This window comes from Clarias gariepinus, chromosome 14 (genome assembly GCF_024256425.1).
Source record: "Clarias gariepinus isolate MV-2021 ecotype Netherlands chromosome 14, CGAR_prim_01v2, whole genome shotgun sequence".
NCBI classification, from domain to species: Eukaryota; Metazoa; Chordata; class Actinopteri; order Siluriformes; family Clariidae; genus Clarias; species Clarias gariepinus.
The window spans coordinates 23888892-23912736 of NC_071113.1; the positions used below are offsets into that span (position 1 = coordinate 23888892).

The following is a 23845-nucleotide window of genomic DNA, read 5'->3' on the forward strand; positions in this document are numbered from 1 at the left end:
ATTTGTTTTTCCTGCAGTTGGCTACAGCCGTAACACAAGCAGCGTGTCGCCTCGCGGCTACGTGCCCAGCAGCACCCCACAGCAGTCCAACTACAACACCGTCAGCAACAGCATGAACGGCTACGGAAACGCTGGCATGCCCAACCTGGGTGTCCCGAGCTCGCCCGGATTCCTCAACGGCTCATCCGCCAACTCGCCTTACGGCAGTAAGTATCAAGGTAATTACCCTTTTTTCCCCTCCTCTGCTCTCCCCACCTGTGCTCCCTTTCCTTTTGACACTTCTGTTGTCTGTGTTTAGTTTTGTTTCTTTTCTTTTTGATTTTTTTTTTTTTTTGGGAATGTGTGCTACTGGATAAAAGGAGGGGTGACTCTGGAGGCTGAACACCCGAAACAAGCCACATAGTGATCCAACCTTAAAAAAAAAAAAAAAAAAAAAGAAAATCAAAAAATTTTAAAACCAAAAAAAAAAAAAAAAAAAAGAACCAATTGAGTAGGCCACTGACACAGAGTAATAAATTATATTTTAAACAAACAAAACCTCAATAAAAGTTCTTTTTGTCGTCAGAGTCGAAAAAGACACCTATTATCCAGCAAGTGGCCGAGGCAGGACATCCCATCTCATTCCATCCCAATCCCCATTTTCTCTTCCTTTATTTGCAATCAGTTTTGTGTGCAAGCGAAAGAACACACATCACGCACAACCCCTCCCCCACTAAAGACTGATCATTTCCTCATATCCATGCTTCCCTGATTTGTTTTCATCCCATGATTATTATTTGAAAAAGAGGCGAGGCCTGGCTCTCCCTGACTCTCGTCTGTTAGTCAAGAAAACGAAAAAAAAAAAAAAGAAAAAAAGTGAAACTCTCTCTGAGTGGTGACTATGTTTGCTCTATTGCAGTAGTTCCATCGAGCCCTACCATGGCAGCCTCTTCGGTCAGCCTCTCTTCAAACTGTAGCAGTACACACGGCATTTTCTCATTCTCACCTGCCAATGTCATCTCTGCAGTGAAACAAAAGAGCGCCTTTGCCCCCGTTGTCAGGCCCCAAGCATCTCCACCTCCTTCTTGCACCAGTGCAAATGGCAATGGACTTCAAGGTGAGAGCCGCCTCCCTCCTTTTATGACGCCGCACTGCTGCCTCACTCTTTGGCTCTCTTGAAAATGCCCCTTTTCTTGCTGCCATGCTGCTTCTCCAACATGGCTGCCTGTATCAATTATATATGTGTGTGGATGGGTGAATAAACACATGGATGGATGACTGATAGAAAGCATGCATGCAGGCATGTCGCATGAATGTGCATGTGTGGCTTTTATGTGTCTGTTTTATTTATCTAACATTAATGATTGAGGGGAGTCCAGCATCTCAGGAGAGAAGAGAGACTCTCTGCGGGTTTGGCACAGTTGAACCGGCGTCCAGCGTAGCCGCGGAAAAGTCCGCATAAGTGAACCGAATCACCAATCCGACGGAGTCTTAACACAAAACAAGTTGCTTAAAATGCCATGGCCATTCGACTGATGCATTATTCACCACCTTCTATGCATTCGATCTGAATTGAACATTGTATTCACAAACTCCCTAGTGCCTTTAACTGACTTTACCAGGTGTGCTGGGGTCACAGATGAACAAGGGCTGTGTATGTCTGCTATGTAGCACAGCACTTGAATGGATCCTGAATGAAAGATCACTGACTTCACAGCCTTGAGAAAGCACAAACACACACACACACACACACACACACGCGTCAGAGCTCTGGCCATTTCCTATGAATATTGTAGCTGGTTAAAAATGTCTTTTTTTTCCCCCTCCACCGTAGTTATGAAAACAATGGGTCTTATACGGTGCTTACAGGGCGGATGCATTAAGATTTCATAGAGAGGCACAGAGCTCTGGCTTCCTGTGCGAGCAGAATATGACATTGTTTTGATGAACACTGTAATGCGAGGCGGTGCTCAGATGTCGGCACGATAACAGAAAGAAACAGTTGTGAAATCCTTGGCAGGACAGCGTCATTCAGCAAATTAACGACTTCCCGAGCCTGTTGAGGCTGCTTGTATTTCCTCTCCGTCAAGGCCGAGTTGTTTGCTTTGAAAACATGTTTTAGCCATAGTGTGTGCATCCAAGATTAATAATGTTAGAGCTAATGAACTGGGAAATTAAAGTTCATGCTGCTACATGCATCCACTTATTAATATGTGGTTTGCAGAAATTAATGAGGAATGCCATGGCACTGGGTGCTTAGGCAAACTTAAAAGCACTTCAAGCATGACTCCACAAAGTAGCTAAAGGATGTTTTTATTTTGAAAGGAATTAAAAAAAAAAAAATCCAGGCAGCTCACTAGCCACCTAATTGTGGAAATGAGTAGAGTTCATAAATCTTAGCGCGCGCTCTCTCTCTCTCTCTCCATCACTCTATAGATAGTGTTTGGAGCCTGTGATTTCTTCCCTTATCCACGCTTTAGATCTCAAATAAGGAAAGCAGATGGAACGTCGCAAAGGGTGGCCTCGAACCCGAAAGAAAAGATAGGCGAGTAGGTAAAGCTTAGAGGAATGCGCGTTCTGGCTAGAGAGCCAAAGGCCCCGGCTCGGTGACGTTAGCTTAAGTGACCGTGTTGTTTCTCAGCTGTCAGCATGGACGTCCTCTTGGGAGTCTGGCCTCTCTGATGGCCATTAACAAAACGCTAAAAGAAATCTCACACATGTGGGAGCGTGGATACTTTCTCCTTAAAATGTCAGAAGGAACCTCATTTAAAATGTTGAAGGCTTTCCTGCATTTCTTGTTGGGGGAAAAAAAAAGAAAAAAAAACATTCCCACAAATGCGCCTTTTCCTGATAAAATGTTCGACGTGACGGTCTTTCAAACACAACTCGCAGTCTCTTCAACTGTGCCATGCCTTGTCAGTCAAAGTGCTCCGGAAATACCCTGCTTTCTTTATTATACATGCAAGTATTTATAGATATATCAAACTAAAATTCTTCTTTTTTTCCCCTTTGTAGCTATGTCCGGACTGGTGGTCCCTCCCATGTAAATTGCACTTCCACCTTTTGTAAAGCGGCAGTGTCCGTGCAGTGAGCCTGGGGGTACGTCTCAGAACGTTCTCCTGAAATGACCGGCATCCGTCACGAAGTTATTCAACATGTATGTTTAATTCCGAAGAAGGAAAAAAAGAGACTTTGTTTTAAAGATTTTATTCAAACTAATGTAAATTGACATGCAAGAAACTTTGTCATGAACATTTTAAATGTATTGACTGAATTTCTTGTCATATTTTCACGTTTCTCTGTCTTGAAGAAAAAAAAAATACTTGCGGAAGGAAAAATGCCTATTTTGTATAAACCTTTCTGGTTCTATCTTGGCTAGATCTTGTTATGTGTGGGGAGCAACTTTGTGGATAATGAAAACACACTGAAATGTCTCTGAATGTTTCTTTTTCGAGTGATGCGCAGCTGTCGCACATCTCTATAATGTGAAGTCATATATTTTTTTTTTGTTCATTACTTTTTCTTTTGTTTTTCCTTTTTTTTTCGTTTCTTTTTTTTAATTTGTGGTGAGAAAAATAGGGGCCAAGCCAATACTGCAGAGCCAACAAACTGGAAATAACATAACCTAAAACATATAATTTACAAAATGTAAAGATTAAAGTGAATAAGAGAGAATGGGGAGGAACAAGCAGAGGAGATGTTATCATGCATACTTCATCGAAAAATGAACTTTGTAACTTATTGTAGGTAGAAATTGTAACTTTGATATCGCAAAAAATTCTCTTGCCTTCAACAAGCACACTAACAGAGATGAAATGCTACTGTCTGTTGGTTTAAAAAAAAAAGGAAAAAAAAAGAAAAAGAAGGAAAATACTTCCACTGCTAAAGCTTCCTGTAAAGCAAGTGTGATCTGCAATGTTTTTCAACTTTTTGCTAGCACTGTATACTATTGCATTCTTAGGCTACTGTGGAGTCTATGTTTCTTGTACCAGAAAAGTTGTCCTTTTACTTCTAGCTCCTTATTCCCTAATGTGTTTTGTATGTGGTTATACAATTGTAGACTTTTGTGATTTTGCCAAAGTTGTAGCTAAATATTTATACACTCGTCTTGAATTTTTTCCAGATCCACTTAAATATTTAGTACAGAGTTTTATTCCTACTGAAACAGCTAGGAGTAAAATAGTCTTATACATTGCAACACTTTCACACAAACACTTGTGATCACTAAGGGGTTTTTTGTAACATATCAATTATAAATATTGTATTTATCTTTGAAATTTTTTTGTATATTGCTTTTCATTCTTTTATTTGAGCTCATATGTAATGTTTATTATAGCCAATATCGTGATGCAACACAGAATGTTAATGCCAAGACCAGTTGCCACCGTTTTTTCTTATTATTTTGTATGAATAGATTATTGCAATGTCTACACATTTTATTTGTATATTTTTTTTTACATCATAAGAACAATTCCATTCATTTCTTTTTCTCTCTTTTTTTCATTTGCAGTTCATTATTTTAAGGAACGATCAAATCCATTGTTTATTTTTGTATTAATTTTTAAATTATCTGAACAAATTCTTTTTTTTTTTAAATAAACCTGTTTGTTGTATAGTCAAATAAATTGTTTGTGACACATGGCTGTAATAATATTAGTAGAATATGTGCATGTCAAGCAGCCCCAGGGGGGAAAGATTCAATTGTGGTTGTAAATTTTGTTTTTGTAGAATGTAAAAAGTCATTTTTACCTGCCACCCATGACGTTGCCACATTATAGCTCAACCATGTTTACAGGGAACAGAGGAATAAAAAACGAACAAAAAAGAATATAAAAAAAAAAAATAATGAAAATGGAATCGAATGAAAGAAAAAAAAAATCGGGACTGGAAATCATATGTACGTCAGTCACTACTGTTTATTAAAATATGTCCGAAAATTTAGACTGAATCTCTTGAGAGTAATCTTTCTGCTGTTTTAATAACAACCCATCCACCACAAAGCCAATCATTACCATTCAAATGATCAATGGTGTAAAAAGCACAAGCCTTTTTTTTACTAAAAATAAAAAAAGTGATTATTGTGACCCCTCATCTTTTTGACTATTTTGTCAGTTTCCTTTTCTCTATTTTTTTGAAACATTGAATTTGCTGTACTCCCTCAAGTAAGACTGATAATCCAAGGGAAAAAAAAAAAAATAAAAAGGTTAGATTTTTGTATCATATACGTATATGAAGAGCCGAGATTAAGATCTTCTATATTGTACATGTCATTTTGTAATTACGCCATGATACAGCAGCATAGTAGCGAATCATATTAGTTAACCAGTTCACATAATCCCTTCTCCTTCTCTCTCGATGAGTCTGATTTGCCTAGCTGTGCCAAAATCACCAAGCATTTCTTTCCCTTTATTTTTGATTATGATTATTTTTTCTTTCGTTTTTGCACTTAACACTTTGTAAATCTCCTGTTGTACTGTTACGTAGTCGGTTTCGAATCAAAAGGGGATGTTCCCTCTTGGCAATCTGCACACAAGTTTCCTTTAGCAGCAGGAAGCAAGGGCAGCTGTAGAAGGGAATGAGTGATGAATGTGCAATGCATTTGCTTTGTGATAGCTCAACAAAGCTTAGCTAAGTGGAGGAGCTGGGGAAGTCACCTTGAAAGTGAGAGGAACCCAAGGTTACATGAAGTGTATTTGTGAATATCGTCCTTACTGCAACCTGGTTTTTGTGTTTTTAGCCTAATTAGTCCATGCACTCAGTGTTTTATTGCCATTAGTCTGAAGATTTCAGTAAATTGTAGATTGACTCTGTAAGGGGAAAATACTATTTTTGTTTCATGTATACATTTTTTATGTTTATGTAAACATTTCTACATTTTACTGTACAAAGATGTTCATTTTACACAATATTTAATTAAAGTATTTCTTGTCTGTGACTGGCTCCTCCCTGTAATCTTACTTTTTGAAATCTCCCCCCTTTTTTGGTTCGGAAAAATCACTACAGATACAACTTTGATATAGTATGTTGTTTGATATTCCTCTCTTTGATATTTCAGTTTCTCCAAACCAGCGGAGATTTTCAACTTAGGTGAAACAACGTATATCCACTTATTTCTTAACTAACTAAGTAACTAAATAAAAATATATATATATTGAAGAAATTAATATATAAGCTGGCATTGAAAGAAAGACACATGCATCAAAGTTTCGTACATATAACCACCACCCGACTTACGTTTGGCCCAGATCACTATAGACTCTGATTTTTGATCACTATAAAATCTACAGCCTGGCACTTGCACATGTTGTTGTGTGGTGTAGGTGAGAGACTGTAAGGCGATTCTGGGTGTTTTGGGGTGAGCTGGTGACACAAGGCTTTCATCTTTTCACTCATGTGAATTCCTGGAAGAAAAGGGCAGTCTCGGGGGGAAGCAGCCCTCCTGCTCAGCCCATTGATCCCTGAAGAACAACTGCCATTTCACTTCGGCCTCTCCATGCTAGTTCTTTCTGCCTTCCGCTTGAGAGCATTGCGGTGGATATTTCACTATAAACTGCACGCCTACGGCAACACCTAAAAAGTGTCAATTTGGTAGACATTAACAAGGCACCATTAGGAGTCAGACGAACCTCTTCATCTACATATGATGTGAATTACAACCTACAGGCACACATGGGGTTTGTCACTCATCCATGCTTCATTAGTTAACTAGAAGCAGTAACACCAGCCAATGTAGAGAAAATGAAAGGACAGTGCCAGTCCTAACCTTGATGAAGGTCGAGAGCTGGGTATCTAGCATGTTCGCCATGACTGTCTCTGTCTCATCAGGAACCTGCTTAATAAGTGATTCAGCTGGACGCTTCATTGAACGCACTGTTTGAAGTGTAGCATATGCAATTACAACCTGGAAAGAGTGCGCTTAGCTTTACAGCAGTCATGTCATCTCTTGTGAAGGGTCAGTTATAATAATAGCAGGGTTTTAATTTCAGCCTAGGTGATTTCATATGCTTGTCGTAAGAGGGATACAGTTTGTGAATTTGATGACAGCATATGATCTTCCCATTTAAACACTCAGCTTCCGTTCAGTGCCTGGTCATTTATGAGATATAAGAACTCACAGCCCATTTAATATCTGGTGTGACTCTGTTTCAGGAATGTTGCATGTCCTGTGAAGGAATTGTATTTATTTACATGGAGATTCAGTAAATGACTTTATCCTGTGAGGGTCCCAGTGAATCCGAGTGGATCTCAGGCTTGTCCACGGAGTACTGGGAGTGAGGTGGGAAGACATTCTGAATTGGACACTTGATCAAATTCAGAGCACAATGCATACACTCATTCAGGATTATGGACAGTCTGGCTACTGACATGCACAAAAGAACATGTGAACCTGTTCCGGACATTAATGCAAGCTCAGACTCAAAACAACAACCATACAAGTAACAATATGTACAATAGAATGTTGATTCAGGTGTAGCTCAATGGTTAGGGCATTGGACTACGGTTCGGAAGGTCCCAGGTTCAAACCCCATGACTACCAAGATGCCACTGTTGGGCCCTTAAGCAAGGCCTTCAACCCTCAGATGTGTAATAAGATAAAAACTTTAAGTCACTCTGGATAAGAGTGCTAAAATGTGAAGTTCCAATGACTGATTTAATATACAAATGGTGTTCAAGACTTTAACTGAAAACAGTGCTGTAATAAAACTCTTAGCCGCAATAAAACATTTAAATGGTGCAAACAGTTTTATAGAAGTCTGTATGTCCAAGAATAACAATCAGTGGCTTGGAACCCACTTCAGTGGTACAGTATCTGCAAACCTTCATTAAGTGGGTCACCTGATCCTTGAAAATCAACTGATAACTTGTAAACTTGTCAAAGAGACGCATCTGTTTGTACACACAATCATTCACCAACACCACTTGCACATTACAGGAACTAGGCTGGGAGTTACTGACACATCCCCCCTTCGGTCCTGACGTCACTCCAAACCATTTCTACATGTTAAGGCCATTAAAGGATTTTCTGAGAGGCCAGCGATTCAGACATGAAGCAGGCAGTCCGATCATGGCTCAGGCGTACTGAAAAAAACAAACCTTGATGAAATCCAAGCACTAGTGAAATTCTAGGATAAGTGCATTAGTGTTGCAGAAGATTATATAAAGAAATAAAGGTAGTTTCTCCTCTCATAATGGTGTTATGGTAACGGTGAACAATCAATACTCCTGGTTTGACTTAAATGCCCCTCGTAATCCGTTCCATTGTTCCTAAAGAAACTATATTTCTGTACTAATAATGCTTTTGTTCCCGACCTATTTCACACTAACATTCTGCTGAAGAACAGTTTTGTTTACGAGAAACAAAGTCTAAGTCTTATAGCTAGCACACAATGCACTTTGCACCACATAGAATGAAACAGAGGTTGCCCGGTCACTTTCTAATTAACTGAAAATAAATAGTCGATAAATTCAAGGGCCAAGGATAGCGCATGCCTAAAAGGGGTGGTATCGTTTTGAACCCTTTATAGTTCTGATGTTTAAAAAGGTGCAAGGTGAAATCCATACTCATCAAGCAAGCCAACCAAAACCGTATAAAGACCACATACGAATGGCCTTCCTCTTTAAAAACAAGCATGGTTGTTATCTTCTTCTATGAGTGCCTCTGGTTAGCAGGTCAAAAAATGTCAATTTCTCATCAAGACAACGGGCCTGCTTCAATTTTTTTTTCTCCCGCTCAGAACGTAGACAATTAACAAGATGCAGAGCGCTTGCATCAGTGATTTGCAGGTTATTATGCAACCGCCCGCTGGCATAGATCTGGTCCTGCCTCAGATAATAGGGCTGCCTGATAGCTGCAGTGTCAATATGCCAAAGAACAACATTTGAATGTGAGCTGTTGTGCTTATTTGCCTCCAATGGATGATCCGTGGCCTGATAACTGAGCTCCTACCTGCCGAGGACGCGGCGTGACGCCTATCTGTGTCTCGCACAATTATTACAATGAACAAACTGGACAAAGGAGAGTCCCTGTCTTTATACCGGCTAGGGAGAATCAAATCCTCGTTTTACCTTTAAATAACTTCTTTTATCTACAGAAAAAGGCACTTGAGAGCAAATCTAAATTCTATCAGAGGAAGTAAAACAACCCCCAATCAGATTAGGGATCGATCTTTGGCCGCTTGCCATTTGGGGAAGTATCTCTGACGTGGAGTTGAGATAACAGCCACCATGTAGGAGTACAGAAACGGGGTGGAATTGCAGTTTAAAGTTTCTCATTAGATATGCGTTTCATTATTATTGCAATTGTATAGACTTGTTTTGCCGACTGTATGGTCCGATCGTTTAGCAGGAAGGGTAAATATTTGCAATGTACACAGATCTAAAGTGCAAAATGTGTAGCAGTATAAAAGTTAATAACGTATTTTTTTCTTGAAAGAAAATAGACACACTTCTGAACAATCTGTGCAGTATCAGCAGTCATAAAGGCACAAAGGCACAGCCATTAAGGCTATTACAGGAGCAGCTGCCAGCCTGTGGCCCGGCGCTGTTCTGACATCCAGCCCTGCTTCTCATCCTCTGTGGATTCTGTAAATGCAGAGACAGAGTGGTCCAGTGTGTGACGTGTTCTCTGTTCATCAAAGAGTGGCCTCGCGTCGGCCCCGGACAGCCCAGCACCTCACTCAATCACCCAGAAAGCCTCTTTATTACCCAACCCTAATGGCCATCCTCTGCCATATTTTTTAATGCAAGCATTAAATATTTATAAAAACCCAAGTCAATAATCCCTCATAACCCCAGACAGAGAGAGAGAGAGACGGACACTCATTCATTTACTGCGGCACATGCACTCTGAAATAAAGCCAAAAGGTCAAGGGGTCACTCAATCAAAGTAAGCCAAGGCCAGCCTGGAGCATCTGCTGTCATTATTATTAGGACAATTATTTCTGCAGTCACTAAAATCTGTACCAGAGTACGCAAGACAATATTGAACTATGATTTTGCTTGTGTGTGTGTGTATGTGTGTTTTGTAAGGAGCATGGGTTTGAACAGGAGCTTATGTATTGTTATCTATCATAGAGCCTCTGCCTTCAATACCACACTCACAGGCAGTAAATCAGGTCCCTGTCTGTTCCCAAAGGAGAGAATCCATTGGTACAAAAGCCTCGTCATGCATACACTCCCCTTACCCCAGTCTCAGAGATGGATGTTAATGTGTTTTAGATCAACTTTCATAACCTCTAACAGGGTAGAGAATGCAAAATACTTGGGGCTCTTTCAGGTTTAATTGTTGATTATAGTTTTGTTTTTGTGTGATTATGTTTTGAACGGGCATCATTTTCACACACCAACTTTCAATTAACATTTAATTAACCTATTATTTCAGTCTCGAGCAAGAACCTTTCAGTTTTCTAAATCTGTCCCCAGCATCTTTTTTTCCTCTTCATGAGGATCTTTTATTTGTGTATAAGCAATTGTCCAAGTGCTAGTGTTAGATCGCTAAATAAGCACAGACAGGTCGAGTTTAAATAAGAGATATCCATGCTACCCATAGAGTATCACTGTCTACGCAGAAAAACATCCATATTAACATCAGCATGGCACACGATCCACAGGGATGGTGATGGTGGAAGGGGTATTTGGGGATTTTGTTCCTGGCATCTATTGGGCATGGCTCTGAGACAAGGCCAACTGAAACAGCACTACAGCTCTTTCCTATTCCTCCTTTTTTTTTTTTAGTCCTATCACCCTTGTTCTCCCACATGCACATTCCCACTACATGGCATAATCTTTGTTTTTGCAGTCTCAACTGTCGGTACCCATGGTGATATCCGTGCCTAGCTCTCTGATGCCTCCTCATCTCTGTCTTTTACTCCTTTCTTTTCCTCTCACATCGTCATACAGGCGCTTTGACACTTGATACCAGTTGTTCCAGTGCCTACCCCCCAAAAAAAACCCTCCATACACACAGCTCTCCACAGGGTTTTGATATAAATCCACATCCAGCTCAACAGTAGCTGCCTTTTTCTCCCAGAACCCAGTGGCACTCCAGCAGTCTCTCTTATTCACCGCTTAAATCAGTGCTGGTGTTTAGATTACTGCAACACTTAAAGCTAGGTACTTACACTGTAAATGAATAAATTTAAATGTAAATCATTCGCTCATCTTCTGTAACTGCTTTTATCCTTGTCAGAGCTGACACAGATCCAGAGCCTATACCAGGAACACTAGTGTGGAGTGGAAATACACGTTTACATTTGCAGCATTTGACAGACACCCTTATCCATAGTGACTTACATTTATCTTATTATACATCCAAGCCTTGAAGGCCTTGCTGAAGGGGCCAAAATTGCCAGCTTGGTGGTACAAGGGTTTGAACCCGATCCAAACTGTCCTACCTCGGAATATTGTAACACACCCTTGGGCAAATTTACACCTATGGGGAATCTAAAGTAGCTAGGCCACCTATTGACATGTTTTTGTCAGGTGAAAGGAAACTAAAGAGCCGGAAGGAAACCCACATGTATATACAGTACACCACATATAGAACATGTGAAGATCCATGAAGATTCTAACCCAAAACTCATAATCTAACCATGAACTGTGGATCTGAGAGGCTGGAATGCTACCAGCTCCACCTAGGATGGTAATATAATGTGTAATTGTGACAAATTGTCACTGTTAAATGCTTACATGGGTCGTGATTACTGTATATGATTGGCTTGAGCAAAGTTAAGTAGTCTGAAGTAGTTTATGTTCACGAGCACCATAATACTTTTGTCGACATTTTGTATAGTTCAGAACAGGTCTGCGTTAAGCTTTATATACACGCCGTACTGCTCACATCTCATCATCTACTGTTGGAGTTTGTTAAATCCTTATTTTACATGCAAACAAATAAAGTTTTATAATGCCAGCTCTTAAGTTGACTGAATTTACTGCGTCTGTTATTCAGACTGTATCTTCTGTAGCAAACAGACGGGGCTTCTTGCTCACACGTTCCTGGCCCTGTGAAGCGGAGTCTCCCATGTGCCACTAATTCCCCTGTCCTTCCCTCCCTCCTACGATTGATCTTCAGTGGCCTATTGTTGAGCAGGTCTCACAAGATAATTGGGTGGATGATATGATTCATTAGGCAAATCAATTCCACAATCGTTCTGTAAATCAGTTGGGCTGGTGATTTATTGCAATTGATTTCTTGACAAATGTGCTCTCTGACAGATAAAACACAGCAACAGTCACCTTTTTTTGTTCACGTGTTAATCATCAGAGCAGCCGAGGGATGAGGGGTGAAAAAAACAGAAAATATGGGGTGGGTGGGGTTTCAAGCAACTGAATCATTTTATAAGCGGAAAAGACAGTGAAATCATACTGCCTGCTAAAAGGATGATTGACATGGAAGATTTATTTATTTATTTATTTATTTATTTGGAGGTGAGGTAAGCTCATCCTCGTGGTCCCCCCCCCCCCCCTCGCCCACAACTCCATTTCACAGTATAAATCTCTTTATATCTTTTCTTACTTATCTTCATCTCGCTCACACTTTCTCACTTCTCTTTCTGATTCACTGAGTCGAGTTCAGATAATAAGTTGTAGTGCAGATAACCTCGGTGGTTAAATACCTGGAAACGATCTGGAATTGTCACGCGCTAAGCCGAGTAAGAATGCTAAAGTGACAATGAATCACAATTCACGGATTAACCTTTAAAACCGGATCCAGCCATGGAGAACTGTGTAATGGCTTGTTCTAAGGAAAATCTAACACCATGGCTAGCTGTTCAGTTCGTATTAAGCTTCGTATTTCCGTCTTGATAATGCTTTTTGTGTAAATGTGAGACACATGGCTTCTGGAACATACACAGCAAAGGCAGAGTGTTGCTCGAAAAGCTCATTTGTATCCAGCTGTGTGTCCATCTCTAACTGGCTGTATACTCATTGGCTCAGAACATGCCAATGTATATCCAAGAGTTTGTGGAAGTGATTGCTGTTATCTCATTTAGACAATAAACTTTGCAGCAGCAGGCCTGCATTATCCTTACCAATCTGTGCTACGCTAGTGGTTAGCACATGTTCGTCCCCCCCCCCCCCCTTTCTCCTCCTCCTCCTTCTCCTCCTCCCTCTCCTTGCCACAGAAACAGGTGTGGGTGGTTTGAATAATGCTCAGACGAAGTCTCCAGCTTGCTGACTACACACAATCTTTGGTGCAGATCACTGACCAACCAACACGCAGAACCACTAAGCGTTACGGTTTAGCGGCGTATGCTTGTGCGCCATAAGCCTGGTTCCAGCATTCCGGCTCCGGTTGGAGCTGGTGAGCTGTCTGCCGTGGCTCAGAGTCTGCGTATGACTTTGTAGTCAAAGACAGATGGTGAATGTGCTCTCATGTTGGAGCGCTTGCACTAGTTTGTGCTGATGCCGGGGAAAAGCGTGACATCAAGGAATGTCGCTGTAATACCTAGCTGTGAGGCTGATGAATAATGCGGAAGCAAGTGGGAAGGAACTTAAAAGTCATCTGTTTCAGGGTTTCGAAACGAACCGGTATCAAAATGTGAAAATGCAAACACGTGTAAACTGTGAATTACATCTTTTTATGTGTTGCCACGCACTGAACATACATCAGAACAGTTCACAAAATTGTGCAATGCTTATTGCTTTTCCTCGACGTGCTCATAAGCTTTAGCATTGACAAAACAGCTACCACTCTAGACTGGAGCACTTATTTCTGACAGCAATATATGGGTGATATTAAAAAAAGAAAGCTAAGCTGGCAGAAATTAAAGGCTGTAAATCAGCAGCATTGCCAATATGAACAGAAATAAAATCAAAGGATAATAGGTTTAAAATGTTAAACGATCACAGATATCGATGTAAAACCAACACTGTCTGAATTTTCTTTTATTTATTAATAGCTGGATGCCATATTTAAAGCTTTACTTTCACACCAAGGTAACCTTCACATAACAGGCATACCCAAACCCAGCATGCACACATTCACACACCACAATGTCACCAACAGAGATTGCAAGGATAGCAATTTCACAAAGTCCCTCCGATGTTCCAATAACAGCAACGAGATGACAGCGACAAGGACGACAGCGTTACAATGAGAATGATAGCGCTACAGCTTTGACACGTTCGACAATTTCGGGAACTGGTTTTTAAATTCAGCAAAGAATTCAATAGACGCTGATAGAGTTACATTACGCTTATCATTATCTATGACGTTTTCTTTTACAGTAAAGGAACACAAGATTGATTGCTCGGTTATTTTAAGGAAAGTGAAGCACAGGTTAGTCGGGGTTAACTGTCTATTACGCGGAACTAGTGTGTGAATCCAGTATGCTGTCAGGAAGCTGAATGAGCAGAGATCAGATGTAAAGAGAGTGACTTTTCTGTGACGGCTTCTACAGCTAAACACTGATCAGCCATAACATTAAAAGCAGCGATTTGTACTACATCAACTTTTCTGCCGGATCAGATCAGATCTGACAGGCTGGCCTTTGGTCCCCACAGGCGTAACTGAGCCTTGGGTGCCCATAATCCTTTCACCAGTTTACTGGTGTCTAATTGATAATCAATGTTATTCAATTCACCTGGTGGTGACGTTAATGTTATGGCTGATCGCTGTGTATCTTCACTGAGACCCTTAAATAAAGTAATGACCAACCAATGACATGATCATTTTACATGTTTATTGAAGTCTTATTGTAAACAACTGACAGTAGAAATCAGATCTATGTTCAATAGTGAAAATAAGAGTATTTCCATACACACAAAGACTTAGGAGCTGTGTGCTATTTGCTCGAGCTATTTGCTTGAGAGCAACATAATTAGACTTTGGAGTAATGGAAAAAGATGTTGTCCAGACTGACCCTATTTCGTAGCAATGGGTGCGTCAGGGCAAAAAGGGAAGCGCATGAACAGATGCCTGGTCCCACTGTACAAGCCTCTGGGGGCAGTTTTAGGCTTAGCAACATTGTGTGGCAATAAAATGAAGTCAGCTGATAATCTGAATGTACTGAATGACCAGGTTATCACTTCCATGGAGGTTTTTCTTCCTTACTGAAGAAGGAAATATTTTGACACATGACTCAAAATGTGAAAGAAAGGTTCTGGAAGCATAAGAAATGACTTTCACATATGATATTAGCCACCATATTACACACCATACGTAACCAAAGGCAAAGGCTTTTCTCACTTCTCCATCTCACCGTCAGGAACTATATGTTCTGGGCGCTCTCATCTTTGGTTAATGTAGACTAATTTAAGCCAGTGACCAGTGACTCATAAGAGCCATGTGACTCATCCCAGGCAAAACGCTGAAACATGAAATATGATGTGTTAAGAGCTGTGATTAGTCGATGGCACCATCTTCAAATCCAGGCTTCTGCATGAACTATGACATCAAAGCTGTATGAGACGGTGATCAAATAAATACACGAGAAAATTTAGATGATTTGTAACGGTTTTAAGCTAAGCTAAAATGGAAAACATGAAGAGGCTCGGACTAACCAACCGCATGATGTACAACCGGCCAAATAAACACACTGTTAACACACAAATAGCAAAATAGAATTCTGTTTGTTTAATCCCAATTCTAATAATAACTTCTCATATATTAACCAATAATTATTTAAATAAGCAGAAAAAATATACTTTGTTAAAAAAATTATAATAAAAAAACTATATTAATCTTCTAAATATTTACCTATTGAACATGCATAAGTATTTATATATTTTTTTAAATAGAGACATATACACTTCATTTCTGTTAGTTGACCTGAATAAGCGAACCTTCTAAATGTGTTAAGGAAATAAAAATAAAAATCTGCAGTGAGAGATGTGTGTTTGCATGAATATTGATCAGGGTGAACATTGTCACAAAGCAGCTGTACATAAATAAACAGATAAATAAATAAATGAATAAATAAATAAGCACAGAGCAAGCCATTCAGCCAAAAAAAAAAAACAATAATAATACACAACATAACCTTGTGATGCATGCCTGTTGTAATATGGTTGTAACAACGTTACGATGACATTGACCATGGAGATAGTGTTGTTTCTGAAGGTTTTTATGATTTTGATAAACTGACATTAAAATAACATTGAATGAATGATTGAATTAATGTTTAGTTGGAGCATTTATACCGATAAACATCCATTCCTTTAATATCCGACCACATTTGCTCCAGGATTTGGAATTATGATCAGAGATTTGAACAGACACAACACTTTCCCACATCCTGCAATTACACATCTCCCACACATGTTGTTGTGTTGTAATGTTACCTGTCTGTTTAATGTTCCTTTAGAAATAAAACCATGTGGTGCATTAAAGTTTAAAAATGCGCTGTGATATGGAGTGTGCCCAGCGTCCAAACTGGGTCATTGCAGGTACATTGTTATGTACGTGCATCAAACAATATCAATATCATGTTTCCTAGTGAACCAGTGGTAAGTGCGTAGTGTTCACACTGCAGTGACGGGAGTTCGGCTTGCACTCAGGTCATCACTTTGGTTCAACATTGCGTTAGGGAAAATTCGTTTAAAGTTCTCCCTAACGCAATTCGTTTATCCTATTGTCAACACTGCTTTGACATCATTTCTCTCACTCACTCACTCACTCACACACTCACTGTCTACACCGCTTAATCCTGTATTCAGTGTCGCGGAGAGCCTGGAGCCTATCCCAAAAGACTAAGGGCACGAGGTGGGGTACACCCTGGACAGGGTGCCAATCCATCGCAGGGCACACACACACATGCACACAGTACAAGCCAATTAGCCTAATCTGCAACCGGAGTACCCGGAGAAAACCCACCAAACATGGGGAGAACATGCACACGAGTCTGGCCGGGAATCGAACCCGGACCCTGGAGGTGCAAGGCCTTTGATATCATTTCATCAAAGTAAATTTAACTTTCAAAAACAACCCGATACTAACATTGTGCTGACGTCCAAAATGTTGCCAAATTAACAACCAAAACCCCCCAAAATTTTATTCTCATGGGTAAAGAAGAACCTTTGGAAAGAACCAGACTCGAAATGGGACCTGTCCTCGTAGCTTGTCATTACCTAAATCAACTTGACAGAGAAATTATGAACACTTTTGGGAAAGATCTTCATTGTCAGCTTGAACATAAAATCAGAATGACACTGGTAGACAGGTAGACAGTTACTAAAAACACAAGAGAGAGAAAAAAGAACGAGTTCTCCACAGGGAGCAGGGGAGAGTGATAGTTCTCCAGTGTTCGGGTCACTAGGCCTGACTGAGGTAAAGTCATGCTGATGGAGAACTGACTGTCCGATATAACAGTGACACACACACACACACACACACACACACACACACACACACACACACACACACACCTGACGAGGCTGTCACTACGTTTTTGTGTCTAGCTATGACATTAAAAAGACGTCCAAAAGTCTACCAGACAGTTTTATAGAGAAGAATTAAACATGATATTGCAGTAATGTACTATAATGTATAATTTATTAATACACTCATATACTTATAGATTCATTCATTAGCTTTAATTTTAGTATACAGATGCACATTTGCACTCCATTTGGAGCTCTCTGGTAGGAATGGAACTGTTCTTTTTAGCAACGTTGTCATTAAACTGCTGTTAAACAAGTCAATAAATGTACTAATGTCGAAGCGAAACAACAAACCGTGCTACACTCGGGTTGCGTGGAAAAACAAAAGCCCCCTTTTGTTTCGCGAATAAGCAATTAAAGTGGAATGGAGCTCGGCTGTGGTACAGAATAGACCTCCAGCTTTCCAACTGGCATCTCCACCGTAGCTGCCTCTCTCGCCTAGCCACGATTTCCCCTTTAATTGTGCCACTTGAGAAATTTACGTGCCTGCGAATGTGGCATGAATCTCACGCTTATTGCGGTATCATTAGCAGCAACATTTAAGCAACATCTGTGTGCTATAGAGCTAATTGAAGTAGCACCAGCGTCAGCTGTAAATCCACGGGAAGATGGCAGATCGCGCCCGGCACTGCTGAGCTAGCCGCTAACAGTCAGCCTGTTCCTGCAATCTGCCATGTGCAGGATGGCACAGACACACGCTAACACACATACACTCACACACATGCACACACACATGCTCTCATACACAACATCCAAAACATACAGAGAAGGGGGTTAATGATCCTATTAGCCACCTTGTTGCACCAAATTGGCTGTTTCCCTGGCTGCCCTGCTGCCTTGGTGCTGGTGTGTCTTGGAATTGGAGAGTGTGGAGGCTGGAGGGAAACATGGAGTCAGATTGGAAGGATGTGATTTCCAAATTTAGGGGTTTTATTTCCAGGTGCTTGTCAGATTCTTTCGCTATCTCTTCCTGTCATTGCCCCTTCATAAAGTCCGAGCAAATCCGGTTTTAGACTTTGAGATTTTAAGGTTGCCTGCCACATTGTAATGCACAAGATGATCCCATTAAAATATCGCCTGAAATCTGTACCAAAAAAAAAAAAAAAAAATGATGGTGTGTTTTCTATAAACATAATCCAGATTAAATGGCGACGATCCTTTAATGATAGACAAAATGTGCATAATGTGCTTACCTCATCAATTAGCATGATCTGGGCTTATGCATGATCAGAAACATTCTTTATATTGCACTTGAGGACAAACTGAAACTTGTTCTCAGTCCATTGTCATGATTTATTTTAATTGTGCCATTAACACTATTGTGTTTGTAGCTGCCTTACTGTATGTTGTTTGTAGCCTCCCCATGCTGTCCTCCTATTGGTAGCTTTTAGTTGACTGTCAAATAACAGATCGAAATATAATAATAATAATAATAATAATAATAATAATAATAATAATAATAATAAGCAGAAGAAGAATCATCATCATCATCATCATCATCTCACTTTGTCTGTATTGTTGTTGGCTGTATTTGGCCACAATTTCACAAAATTCGCTACAACTTTACACTTGTCCCATTATGCATTTAAAGAGGGTTTCATTTTTTAAACTCTACAGTTGTTTATGATGTTTGATTTTCCCCCACATCATCAAACTGTGACTAAAAATATTATGGTGTAAAGCTGACTTTAGCCTGTTCATTTGTGCTGCGTTAAAAAGCGAACTCTTGTGTCTTTTTTATTCTCTTTTTACCACAAACACAGACACACAGGCACACACACACACACACACACACACACACACACACACATGCACACTTTAACAAAGTGTTGCTTAGTCAGCCAGTTGTGCTAGCCCATAAACTAATCTGGCTAGTAATCAAGTCATTACATCAACCTATTATACTCGCAGCTCTGCTGTGGCCAGCGGAATGGCAGGAGGAACCGCAGTAAAAATAGACACCGCTGTCTCTGCCATAGCTATTCGCGATCACAAACACATCGTAGGAAGCATCAGAACAACAACAACAACTACGGCCCCTCAGAAAAGCAACTGGCTCAAATTTGTCCTCACTATTTTCAGCATGTTGTGGTGGAATGCGTGGAAAGTTCGCTTGGATGAAAAACAATCTGCTGCATAAATACAACTAGAAACGTGTGTGATGCTATAACTCTAACCTCATGAGACACAACTATGGTGCTGTGTGTGGTTTCCATTTTCTTCTTTTTATTTGTAAATACAAGTAGGAGAAAATGATTGTGGACCACTTGAGGTAATGCAAAGCTTTGAGATTCGGATTCTGAATGACTTCTGGAGTGGCGCTGAATCCAAATCAAAGAACCCAATAGATATATTGTCTACCTTAAAGACAGAGCAAGCCAATTTGGTCTGTTTTTATTAACAGTTCACTAATAATAATAATAATAATAATAATAATAATAATAATAATTATTATTATTATTATTATTATTAGTTAACTGTTAATAAAAACAGTTCCAAAATTATTATTATTATTATTATTATTATTATTATTATTATTATTATTATATAAAACCAAAGAAAACAGACAGACAATTAATATGCACACAAACATAACCTGAGAAAAATAATTAAGTGATTTAAACAAACAAACAAACAAACAAACAAACATGAAAAAAGTATACACTTTGGTTTTACACCAAGTCATCAAGTCAGGACAGAGGGCGGCCTAGAAAGAGGCCTGGAGAAAACATATCTGTTTTAACATAAGCAGTAACAGAAAGTTATTTGTCTCATGGGCATTCCATAAATGAAATGATTAAAAAGCATAATAATGATTTATTACTCATTAAAAAAAATGTGTGTTATATAACGAATGCACTTTAAGCTACATTACACTGCTCTGTTTTGGATTATTCTCATACTGTATCCCATCATCCCATCATGCTGTATTCCTTAATTATCATATGTTAACATGTCATAATATTAATATAAAATAATTAAATATAAATCAGCATTGTTGTAATGGCTTTAAGCGGAAAAAAGTCAATGGATTCAGCAGTACATTATGCAATTAAAATAATAATTATAATAATAACAATAAGTTAGAATTTAGGAAATGTTATGTAGCATGCGTCAGGCAGTCAACCAGATGGAAGAAATTTAACACATTAAAAGTGAAGATAAATTAAATATGTTAATTGTTTCAAGACCAACTGGATGTTCCTGTGCAGTACTGGAACTAGGCCGGCTTCACTGCCCCAGGGTCTGGATGGCTTAAAATTATTGTGGGCCAACAACTTCCAAGTTCCATTGAAGAAAAAAAAAAAGACAAAAAAAATCCTCAACAGAATGTTAGTGCGCTTGTGTGTGATTAAAAACTCCAATGCTGGGTCATGAAACATGTCAATGATCCAAAGCACACAAGTAAATTAATACCAGAAGACATCCTGTAATTTTAAAAATGGACATGTCTGAATACTGACCTCTGTTAAATACTGTGGTGTGATCTGAAACAGGCTGTTCAGGCAATAGCATGCATGAAAAAGTTTACCTACTAGAATAGGTCAGAAGAAATCTAACCTTGAAAAAAAAAAAAAGGAAGCAGACATAGGGTAAAACGATTTCCACTAAGCCTTACAGCGGATTGTTAAGCACAAAAACAAGTTAATATCATCACTGTTATTCCGAATGGAAAGATTTTTTCACCTCATCTTTGTTAGCACTGCCAAGACAAAATTTTGAAGATGTGTCCAGATGTATTCCGCTTATCCTGCTGAAATGGATACTGTTTCCATGAAGGGGTGTACTTGGACAGTAACAATGTTTAGGTTTTTGGTACGTGTCAAAGTAAAATCTGCATGACTGCCAGGACCCAAGGGTTCACAGCAGAACATTGCATATCATACTGCCTCTGCCAGTTTGCTTTCTTCCCGTAGTGCATCCTGGTACCATCTTTTCCTCCAGGTTAAGTGATGCACACACACACACACACACACACACACACACACACACACACTTACCTGGCCATCCACATAGTGGAAAAGAAAACGTGATTCATCAGACCTTCTTTGCTCCATTGCTTGTATGCCCAGTTCTAATGCTGATGTTCCCATTGGAGAGACTTTTGGCAGGGGTCAGCATGGGCACTCTGACCGGTCTGAGGCTACTCAGCCCCATACACAGCAAGCACTGTGTTCGGACACATTTTTATCACAGCCAGCATGAACTGTTTTTAGTGCTACAGTAGCTTTTCTGTGGGATCGGACCAAAAGGGCTAGCTTTTGTTCCCCCCTCACACACACATCAGTGAGATTTGGGCACCCATGACCCTGTCTTGCTTCAGTGGTAGTCCTTTCTTGGACCAATTTTGGCAAGAAGTAACCACTGCATACCAGGGAGACCTGCTGTTTTAGCGATACTCTGACCCCGTCGACTAGCCATAACAATTCAGCCCTTAACCACTTCACTCAGATCCTCATGCTTGGCATCTTTTGCCTGCACCCAACACATTAACTTGAGAACCGCGTGTGCACTTGCTGTTTAATACAGTATGTCCCACCACTTGACAACTACCATTATAATGAGATAATAAAAGTTATTCTCTTCATTTCACCTGGCAATGAGTTTAACGTTATGGTTCAGGGAGAGTGTGCCTAGGTTCTTGCTATTGTTTATGCATTTATTATTATTATTTATTCATTTCCGTTAACCAATTTACAAATTGATATGGTTGTAAAAATGTTGTATTACTGAAAACATCATTTTGCTAACATTACCTGGCTGTATTTCTTGTTAATTAAGAGCAGAGCCAACACTGAGTGAGAATGACGAGTGTTTTATGCTAAGTATAGTCTACAGCAAGGTCGCTGCCAGAGTTATGTACTGTACGTTAGTACCCAAAGATGAGAATACAACAGTTGAGGATGATTAAACTTCCGCTGTCCTAAAAGTCTGTAGAATTATCTTGGTTCCGATTATGAACAATTTCCACAGTGATGTGCTCGCTGTTTATTTATCCCGTAAATTTTACTTGCTTGATGTGTCATTGATTCCATTACAGTTCACACTTCTCATAAACGGTGTTTGGTTACACTGACAACATAATGTCATTATAGTTGAACTAAAGTTACCCTGCAAAAGCTAATTCCCACAACACAAATCCAGCAGAGTGAAAAGGAATCACTGGCAACTACAAAATACCTTTAGCTCTGGTTGTTGCAAAGAATAATAAGGTAATAATATATTTTTTTATTTAAAATAATGGGATGCTGTATGCTTCATTATTTAAATGATATGTTTAAATATACGACTCTGGCCTTATTTTGTATTTCTGTTAACTAGAGGATCATTCAGGCAGACTTGAATTCCCCCACATAAAATAACACCCTATTATTTTGTCCCTGATGGCACAGACATATTCCATGACTCCAACTCAAAAAAAAAAAAAAAGATTCTGGGTGCAGGAGGGATCATTTCAAACATTAATTGGTCCCCACATTGCATGCCATAATCAAAGCTAAAGGCAGTCAAAGAAAAGGTTACAGTGTCCTTTTTTTGGATGGCCAAGCACTTTAGAAGACTGTTTTCATATTGAATTTGGAATATTGGCTGCTGGAGATACTATAAAAAAACCAACAAAATTAAAATCCTCCAGGGAACTACAAAGGTCTAGACTTTGGTGTCCTTATTGCTAGTTATGACTACGTACATTCAGTAGTATATAGGTTTCATAACACTAGCAATGCGTGTATCTTTCAAAACACACTGTTTAATCCCATATACCTTATATATGTACTTCATAATCTTCATTACAAGATCAAAATTGGTAGTCAATAGGCACATGTTCAAAGGGCAATGTCAGGCAGGTCACTCGTGTGACCTCAGACCTCCAATAAGTGTCCGGAATCGTTTATTATGTAGTACACTTAAAGTGGCTGAACAAACAAGACAAAAAAAAAAAAAAAAAGAATAATTGAAAGTTTCATTAGTGAGCTGACTGATGATTTAGTTAACGGAAGAAAAAATGCTTCCTTTCTCATTCCAGTTCAGGAAAAGCTAAGAGTGAGTGAAGATGGGTGAATGAGATGATCCAGCCCTCTCTCCTCCTCCTCCTCCTCCTCTCAGGGTGGTATGGATCCTTCAGCTATTGAAAATCAATAGTCACATGACATGGCTGAGGTCAGAGGTCAGGTAAATGAAGCACTTTAAGCTCTCTGGCTGTAGTGGCCTGGCTCCATGAGAAATGATCAGCAGGAGCCTTTCAGGAGCTGGAGAAGTGAAGCTTTCACATGTAACCTGATAACCAGAACATATGGCTGCTTGACTGAGAGAACAGGGCGCTATAGTGATTGGCAGGTTGGCAGATATATCTATACATTAAAAAAACAAACATATTTGTATACTTTTTTCTTTCCTGATTTCACATGAAACATAACATCATCCTAGTGTTCGCATATAGATTTAGATTCTCTCTCTCTCTTTTTTTATAGGAAGCAATTAC

At 39.5% G+C, this 23845-nt stretch overlaps 1 protein-coding gene across 15 annotated transcripts in view; it reads left to right on the forward strand.

Annotated features, from left to right (window-relative positions):
• Nucleotides 1-5873, forward strand: part of ebf3a (EBF transcription factor 3a) — a 96687-nt gene extending 90814 nt beyond the window's left edge. For 4 of the 15 annotated variants that reach the window (XM_053511474.1, XM_053511475.1, XM_053511478.1 and 1 more), the window contains exons 14-16: nt 18-218; nt 899-1096; nt 2995-5873. In XM_053511474.1, the coding sequence (XP_053367449.1) occupies nt 18-218; nt 899-1096; nt 2995-3026 (431 nt within the window). In that variant the 3' untranslated portion in view covers nt 3027-5873. The remainder of the gene's footprint in view (nt 1-17; nt 219-898; nt 1097-2994) is intronic. The other 11 variants (XM_053511476.1, XM_053511477.1, XM_053511486.1 and 8 more) reach the window with 5 other exon arrangements.
• Nucleotides 5874-23845: the final 17972 nt, after the last annotated feature.